The sequence below is a fragment of the Lipotes vexillifer genome, unplaced genomic scaffold (assembly GCF_000442215.2).
Source record: "Lipotes vexillifer unplaced genomic scaffold, Lipotes_vexillifer_v1.1 scaffold325, whole genome shotgun sequence".
Lineage (NCBI taxonomy): Eukaryota > Metazoa > Chordata > Mammalia > Artiodactyla > Lipotidae > Lipotes > Lipotes vexillifer.
This window is the reverse complement of record NW_006799313.1, coordinates 2,719,840-2,729,460: the sequence shown is the minus strand read 5'-3', so window position 1 is coordinate 2,729,460 and position 9,621 is coordinate 2,719,840. Positions and strand designations below refer to the sequence as shown.

At 36.8% G+C, this 9,621-nt stretch overlaps 1 protein-coding gene across 1 annotated transcript in view; it reads right to left on the bottom strand.

Annotated features, from left to right (window-relative positions):
• Positions 1-9,621, bottom strand: part of TBC1D12 (TBC1 domain family member 12) — an 89,253-nt gene that overhangs the window by 15,791 nt on the left and 63,841 nt on the right. The window contains exons 4-6 of the mRNA XM_007471587.1: positions 4,907-4,989; positions 4,445-4,562; positions 3,113-3,219 (exon numbers count right to left, since the gene is read on the bottom strand). Of these exons, the coding sequence (XP_007471649.1) occupies positions 3,113-3,219; positions 4,445-4,562; positions 4,907-4,989 (308 nt within the window). The remainder of the gene's footprint in view (positions 1-3,112; positions 3,220-4,444; positions 4,563-4,906; positions 4,990-9,621) is intronic.

Here is a 9,621-nt window from a genome sequence, read left to right as displayed (position 1 = left end):
CCCGCGTCTCCTGCATCGGCAGGCGGACTCTCAAGCACTGCGCCACCAGGGAAGCCCATGCAATTCTTAAACTGAGGTTTGCACTTTTTCATTTCAAACTGATTCCAAGCTAGGAATTCCAGTTTCACTGTTCTACTCAAATTTCAAAACTGTCTTGGAAAAAGAAAGGCTCACCAAATAAATACGTCACTTTTGGAAGTCACAAAATTGATCCAATAATAAAAATGTAGCAATGCACTTCCAAACATCAAAGGATATCTCTTCAGGGAAGAGTTACAGTGCTCATCTATAATAAGATGACCTGCATCTCAGTTCAATTCCATGCTTGACTGGGCATGTCACACATTTTATTCTGTATGTACAAATGTAGAGCTTGAAGCAGACTAAAGAAGTATCTTGGATTTGAGCAGAGAATACTTTGAGATCAGTGTATGTTCACTTTCTTGTTTTCTGACAGTAATGATACTGTATGCATTCTCAGTAAATTTCACTTGCATTATAATTTGATATTCATCATCACAAATAACTGTTAGAACACTCCTTTGAGATAGCTAATTATCTTATCCCCATTTACAGATGAAGAAAACTAAGACCTCTAGATGTTAAGTAATTTGCCCAAGGTCACAAACCTAATACAGAGTGGAACCAAGATTTGAACCATATTTGACTGACTTTAGAACCCCTATTCTTAGTTACTATTCTCTAAAGGTTATAAATTTCATGATTAAGACAAATACAACAGGAAAAGAGTCAAACTATTAGAGCCCCTAAAATAAACAAAGTTATCAAAACTAAATTTACTTCCACTGAAATTTAGCTTTCTTCCCACCACTAATGAAAAAGAAGAGAATAAGTACCCATTTCACTCCTGAATACATAACTGTTTAGTAGAGAGAAGCTAAAATGACTGAAAATAAATGACCCAGTTATTTTACAAACCTTACAAATTTCAAGCTTAAAAAATAAGCTTCTGATTAGAGAATCACAAAAGATTAACACCAACTGAACCAATGTTTTAATGTCTAAGTTGTCAGGATACCTAAAAGTGTAAAGCCAAAGTTCTCAAAAAAAACCAAAACTGCAAACAAAACTTCAAATAGCCACCAATACTTCTTCATCTCACCCATTTGCAAAACTGATTCCTAAAACTTTAACCAATACAATACCTTTTCTAGGCTTAATTTAAAACTCAATTCTCGCCCTAAATTCTAATTTTTTTAAAAAATTCTAATTTTTCAATTAAAGAAAAAGTCAAGTTAAAATGACATGTTCATTATAGGATTTTTGTGAAAATCAATTTTATAAACTAGACATGATCATGCTATTCAAAGTTGGCATCACTTTTTTTTTTTTTCCTGGTACACAGGCCTCTCACTGTCGTGGCCTCTCCCGTTGCGGAGCACAGGCTCCGACGCGCAGGCTCAGCGGCCATGGCTCACGGGCCCAGCCGCTCCGTGACATGTGGGATCTTCCCGGACAGGGACACGAACCCTTGTCCCCTGCATTGGTAGGCGGACTCTCAACCACTGCGCCACCAGGGAAGCCCCTGGCATCACTTTTAAGACTAAAGATAAATATTTAGATTGTTATAAATTCTGTACAACTATATATAATGCTGATTGCTGTAATGAATATCCTTGTAGAAAAGCTTTTGAAACCAGTCCTGATTATTTATTTACTTAAAGTGTTAGAACTGCAATAAATCCATCAAAGGTTACATTTTTTGATGCTTTTGGTAAATATTTCTAAATTATTTTCAGTCATCCTCCATGTGGGTAATTTTCATTAATTTTAATCACTTTTGAGGAGTGAAAAAAAACAGGTACCTTGATGTTGTTTTTTTTGTTTTTTGTTTTTGGCTGCACTGCACACATGTGGGATTTTAGTTCCCTGACCAGGGATTGAACCTACAACCCATACACTGGAACCTTGGAGTCTTAACCACTGGACTGAAGTCCCGATGTTGTTTTAACATATATGTCTTTGATTTAGCAATCACTAGGAAAATGGTTAAATAAATTATACTATAGCCAAACCGTGGAATACAGTGCAGCTACATATAAGTGTACATATAAGTGCCCCTTTTATGCACTGATATTGAGGGATGTTCGGATGGTTTGTGGGAAAAAATAAAATAAAAGGAAGATAAAGAGAAGGCTTAAAAATTATCATATGTAGATGTACACTTTTTTATGTGCATAGAAAAAAGATCTGGAAGAACATACACCTAATTGCTAAATGGTACCTAGAGTAGGATCAAGAGCAGAAGTTTGGGTGGACGAAGGGGATGAAACATGCAGTTTGTACTTTACTATTGCTTGACTTTTTTTTCAATAAATATGTAAATAAAAATTTTAAGTAACAATGTATTATTTATATTATTATATTAGAGTCCCTAAGTCTTTCTGTGGTACCTTTATCTGGCATTATCATTATCACTCAGACCATTTAGTACCTTTTATTACTAATTATTTTACCCTACTGATAATATCTTTATTGTTTGTAATTTTTTTTAGCTCATCAAAACTACACTACATTTTACTCCTATCTACATTTTACTCCTATGCGTCAAGGTTTTAAGAAACTTAAGAAAATAAAAACAATGAGAATCTTACTTCTTTTTGTTTTTTAAACTTTAAAATTTTTAAATAAAAAAATTCAAAATGACTGGTTTGGGTAGAAAGATAGGAAAAGAAATTTCTAGCTTTCCCTCAATATTTATGGTTTTTTGAAAAAAGAGGAAACTTTTCCACAACTATTTTATTTTTCCTTGTATATGTTTATTCACCTATTGTTACCTAGACCCAGAAGTTTTTTTTTTTGACCCAGAAGTTTTTGAAGTTACCTACACTTAAGATGTTTAGATGTCAAGATTATTATTGATGGTTGTAAACTAAAGGAAAACCCACAAACCTTATTTATATAATATGAAATATAGTAACTTACTTATTAAATCTTACCAGGTTTTAGAAGGGGGTAGGGAATGAAGCATGCTCTTAAAAATGACACATATAGTATATGGCCTTTTCAAATGACCAATCTACTAATCTGCTTTGGAACGCTGAAGATGGCTGTTTGCATGTGTGGGAGTAACTGAATATAGAATACAAACCAGGAGTGATATTTAGTTCATTTCCTACAGCTAGACTCCAAACTTTCCCACGGACACTAGGGGGCAATCCCTGCCACCACAATTCTCGAACTCTTCTTGTACTACGCCTAGAATTAAAGGGGGAGAAAAAAGGAGAAAGTTACTTTTTATACCAAAAACACTAGTTGCATGATGGTTTATCTAGTCTATGACCAAGTGACTTAATGATTTTTCAGAACACAGAGAGTTAAGTATGTGATGCACTCTTTTCTTGGGTTCATGTATGTAGGCAAAAAAAGCCAAAAAATATACAGTAATTTAAAGGGAACTGCCTTCTACAACTGCCACTTATACTAAGGATAAAATGAGAGAATCAGAAATATGGGGAAAATTATGAAAAAAGAAGATAAAAGGAACATAAAAATGTGTGGCCAATTCAGTACCAAAAACAAAATCACAACATATTTACTATGGGTAAAGCCCTAGTCTTTGAGAGGCAGCACAGTCTACTGAAAGAAGTGTGCACTTTAAAATCAGGTAGACTTGAGTTCAAATCTGGTTAATTATTAATTGTACAACCCTGGGCAAATCACTTAACCTCTCTGACTTTGAGCTTCCCTATAAGATAAATGGGAGTAAAGGTTATAAGAATCAAATGTGATTACTTGTATAAAGAGCCTAATATAGTATCTGTCACACTGTGACGATATTCAACAAATTCCCAATGCACATCCTACACTAGGCATTGCAGAAGACATCTCCCACCGTCCAGTCTAGAGGAAAAATAAGGTATGTATAAAAATGCTGTCAAAAAATAAAAGGCAAAGTAAGGCAAGAAGTGTATTAGTCTCAACGTATAATGAGACGTCACAGAAGGGAAAGATCATATATATCTTACTATCTTGATTATGAGAGAAGCATATTAGAAGCCACTTTAATATTTAACATTTAATAAATGCATATTACAATGAAAGTACACATTTAACATTTTCTTTGCCAAAAAACCTGCTATTACATCAATAGTGCATCTTGCAATAGATGGTATGTTAGAATTAAGAAAATATGGTAACTGAGGAAATTAGAAGTTTCATGGATCAACTAACATTTCAGATGGGACTCAAATGATAGGTAAAATTCTGACAGGCACAGAGGGTGGTCAGTAAGGGAAGTAGGCATTAGAGACAGGGATTTACAAAAGCAAAGCACAGAGATAAGCATGAAAAGTTTTCAAACATTGATTAATAGTATAATTTAGCCAAAACATAAGATACATGCTGGAAGTCATAAAAATACAGAATTGGAAACGAGACCTTTGGAGACAGACTGAAATTCAGGAAAAGTCTGCTTACTTACATTACTTCCCAATTGGGTAGTATTTCATTGATCCAAATTACCATTGCACTTGCAATGTTTTCTTCCTGTTTAAATCGTTCTTTCATTATTTTTTTTCTTTTATGTGCTTCTTTAATTTCTGTTTTAAACAAGTAAAAATTATTTCATGAATAGATTCATGAATATCTTCATTTATAAATTAAGATACTAGTAGTCCCAGGTTTATGACACAATTACAGAGTCTCTCATAGATAGTTTGCTGCCTTTCTCCTCATAATAGTTTTGTAAAAGTACTTATAGAAAAACTGTGATTCTAGAATGACATTTTATTTCTCTTTAAGAACAAATTTAGTCAGAAAAATAAGAAATCAGCATCATCTTAAAGACAGGCTTGGTCAATTTAACCATCTTCCATCCTACTGAAATTAATTTCCTATTGATACCCAATAAATTAAACATACCAATTGGAGTTAAATTTTATACCTCGTTTTTTAGCCTCAGCCACCATCTCATCATATTCTTGTCGGTGACGTAAAGCTTCTTCCACAGATTTGGCAGGAAGATTTCTGAGGAAAAAAAATTTTTACATCAACTTTTAAAAGACTAACTTAAGTTTATTGACTTCTTTTCTTTTTATAGCTGGATACAAAGAATTTCTAACCCAACCTTCACATTTCATACATTAAGAAAGTACAAAGGGCTTCCCTGGTGGCGCAGTGGTTGAGAGTCCACCTGCCGATGCAGGGGACACAGGTTCGTGCCCCGGTCCGGGAGGATCCCACATGCCGTGGAGCGGCTGGGCCCGTGAGCCATGGCTGCTGAGCCTGCGCAACTGGAGCCTGTGCTCCGCAACAGGAGAGGCCACAACAGTGAGAGGCCCGCGTACCGCAAAAAAAAAAAAAAGAAAGTAAGTATAAGGTTGAAAAGAACTCTGCACCTTAGAAAAGAATCAGAATCCAGGTTGCTAATATTTGTTATACATTTGTGTGTATATAAATTTCTATATCATATATATTTGTTTATGTATCATTTAAACATGTCCAATTTTAGCCAATAAGGCTAGGTTATCTGTTAAACCCACAAATATATATATCATATATATTTGTTTATATATCATTTAAACATGTCCAATTTTAGCCAATAAGGCTAGGTTATTTGTTAAACCCACTTACTATAGTTTTTTTGTTTTTAGTCAACTTTTTTTTTTTTTTTTTAATATTTATTTATTTGGCTGGGTCAGGTCTTAGTTGCAGCCTGAGGGATCTATTTCCCTGACCAGGGATCGAACCCAGGCCCCCTGCATTGGGAGCGTGGAGTCTTAACCACTGGACCACCAGGGAAATCCCTAGTCAACTTTTTTGAGGTATAATTTCACACAACAAAACGGACAAATATTTTAAGAGTACTGTTTGTTGAGTTTTGACAAATTTATATACCTGTGCAAACAACAGACCAATCAAGATACAGAATGTTCCTATCATTCCAGAAAGTTTCTTTTTGACCCCTTTACACTTAATACTTACCTACCTCCTACCTTAAGCAATCACATATCTGATTTCTATCACTACAGATTAGTCAGTTGCCTTTAAAGAATTTTGTATAGATTCTTTTGTGCCTGGCTTCTTTTGCTCAGCATATATATATATATATAGTTTTACATTTTTATTGGAGTATAATTGCTTTACAATGGTATGTTAGTTTCTGCTTTATAACAAAGAGAATCAGTTATACATATAGCCCCATATCTCTTCCCTCTTGCGTCTCCCTCCCCCACCACCCTCCTTACCCCACCCTTCTAGCTGGTCACAAAGCACCGAGTTGATCTCCCTGTGCTATGCGACTGCTTCCCAACAGCTATCTATTTTACATTTGGTAGTGTATATATGTCTATATATACACTCTACCACTCTCTCACTTTGTCCCAGCTTACCCTTCCCCCTCCCCATGTCCTTAAGTCCATTCTCTAGTAGGTCTGCGTCTTTATTCCTGTCTTGACTTCATGACTTTTTTTTTTTTTTAGATTCCATATATATGTGTTAGCATATGGTATTTGTTTTTCTCTTTCTAACTTACTTCACTCTGTATGACAGACTCTAGGTCCATCCACCTCAGTACAAATAACTCAATTTCGTTTCTTTTTATGGCTCAGCATATTTTTGATAGTCATCCACGCTGTTCTGTGTATTAGTAATGTATTCCTTTTAATTGGTGAATAATGTTCCATTTATCTATGTGGATGGACATTTAGATTGTTTCCAGTTAGGTGCTACTATGAATAAAAACTACTATAAATATTCATTTCAAGTGTGGCTATCTGCAATCATTTCTCTTGGTAAATACCTAAGAGCAGAATTCTTAGAGCATAATGTAAGTGCAGGTATATTTTTATAACAAAATGCTTTCCACTTTACTAGAGATTTAAGATACCATTCTGAATAAAAATTTGATAATCAGTTACTTGCATATACCATATTTTGGTTTATAAACTAAATCACAGAGGCAGTGATTTAGATACATGACTATGCAAGAAGAAACACATTTGAATATTACCATATCCAAATATGTCATAATAAGGTCCAGTTTTTGGAATTAGATTTTTAAATTATTTTCAACAGGCTAGGTGGAAAAGGTATGTGACAAACTTTCAAATTATACATTCTACTACTTCTCTTCTTGAGTTAGTCAGATTCCTCAGGTATGTTGTAGCAGGGAGGAATAAAGGTTAAGATTTCTGTTTCAGGCCATAATGGAATAAGAGAGATCAGGTTTATCCTCTTGTCTTAATTAATTAGAAAAATGAGTTAAATATATTAAACAACAGTTTTTAAGATAATTGGACAACAGGCAGCACAAGACAGTGGTCCTTATGAGAAAGGAAATAAACAAGGAAACCCTGCAAATGCGTTACCTTACAGCCTGTTTCCAGGTCTCGGTGGTAGGAGAGAGTGCCAAAACAGAGCCCACCAGTCTTGCTGAGTTGAGGAAACAGAGTTTGAAGTTGGGGAGTCCAAGACAGCCAGAATTTGCATAACAGAGTACCAGAGAGAAGGGAGCTGCAGAGGCTTTGCCTGAACACTGACCTATGCACGCGTGTAATTAAACTATGCTGGCCAGGGAAAGAAACACAAGAAATAGGCAGAACAATCTCAAAATCACACTGGACTGACCCGTCAAAGTAGAAAGACCTCCTAATAGACAGGGTATCAGATAGAGTCCTTAGGGTATTGCCTCAGTAGTAAGGATAAATTAGCCCTAAACTAAAGGCTGTTCTGGAAGCACCCTAACAATGCTTATATCAAAAGGATCAAACCAATTCCAAATAACTTAATTGCATACCAAACCAAAAAAATATTTAAAGGAATACAAGAAAGCCCAATATCCAACCATGTAAAAACACAATAGTTGGTATCCAATAAAAATTACCAGGGATGTAAAGAAACAGGAAAATACAAACCACAATGAGAAGAAAAATCAATCAGCAGAAATAGTGCAGAAATGTCAGATGACAGGATTATAAATCAAGGATGATAAAACTGCTGCTATAAATATACTCAAGAAGGTAGAAGAAAGTAGGAGCATGATAAGAGAAACTCAAGATCCAAATCAAATGTCTACAGATGAAAATTTCTAAAATGATAAATTCAAAAGATGGGATTGACAGCAAATTGTATACTGCAGAAGAAAAAAATATAAGTGAACTTTAAGATATAATAATATAAAACTATACAAAATGAAATAGAGAGAAAGAATACCCCCCCAAAACACAAATGAGCTATGGGACATGGAACAATATCAAGTAACATGTTTAATGGACATCTCAGAAGAAAGGAGGGAGAGCAGAACAAAAAACTGTTGAAGAAACGAAGGCTAAAATTTTTCCAAAATCGATACAAAACTATAAATGCACAGACACATTAAGCTCAATGAACCCCAAACAGATGGAACATGAGAAAACCATACCAAAGCAACCATAATCTAATTTATGAAAATCACATAAAGGAAAGTCTTAAAAGCATTCAGAAAATAAAAGAATTCACTGAAGGCTGAAGAAGTCAACAAAGACATGAAAGAAAGGAAAAAGCCTTACTCTTAAAGGATTATGTAGGTGAGGGACCTCCCTGGTGGTCCAGTGGTAAAGAATCCGCCTTCCATGGGCTTCCCTAGTGGCACAGTGGTTGAGAGTCCACCTGCCGATGCAGGGGACACAGGTTTGTGCCCCAGTCCAGGAAGATCCCACATGCCACGGAGCGGCTAGGCCCGTGAGCCATGGCCGCTGAGCCTGTGCATCCGGAGCCTGTGCTCCGCAACGGGAGAGGCCACAACAGTGAGAGGCCTGTGTACCGCAAAAAAAACAAAAAAAAAACAAAAAAAAAACGAATCCCCCTTCCAGTAACTTCCCTGGCGGCGCAGTGGTTAAGAATCTGCCTGCCAATGCAGGGGACACGGGTTCGATCCCTGGTCCGGGAAGATCCCACAGGCCGCGGAGCAACTAAGCCTGTGTGCCACAACTATTCAAGCTCCCACACCTAGAGCACATACTCCACAACAAGAGAAGCCACTGCAATGAGAAACCCGCACACCACAATGAAGAGTAGCTCCGGCTCGCCTCAACTAGAGAAAGCTGGCACGCAGCAACAAAGACCCGATGCAGCCAAAATATATATATAAATAAATATATTTATTAAAAAAAAAAAATCCACCTTCCAATGCAGGGGATACAGGTTCGATCCCTGGTCAGGGAATGTAAGATTCCACATGCCACAGAGCAAGTAAGCCCGTGCACCACAACTAGAGAGCCCGCGCACTGCAACTACCAAGCCCGTGCGCTCTGGAGCCTGCATGCCACAATGAAGAACCTGTGTGCTGCAACAAAAGATCACACGTGCCGCAGCTAAGACCCGACGTAGCTAAATAAATAAACAAATATTTTAGAAAAGAATATATTCTTAATAACAGTAAACCAACTGGTTGACAGTCAGTAGTTGCATGGTATAAAAGGCAAAAAGGACAGGGCTTCCCTGGTGGCGCAGTGGTTGAGAGTCCGCCTGCCGATGCGGGGGACATGGGTTCATGCCCCGGTCCGGGAAGATCCCACATGCTGCGGAGTAGCTGGGCCCGTGAGCCATGGCCGCTGAGCCTGCGCGTCTGGAGCCTGTGCTCCACAACGGGAGAGGCCACAGCAGTGAGAGGCCCGCGAA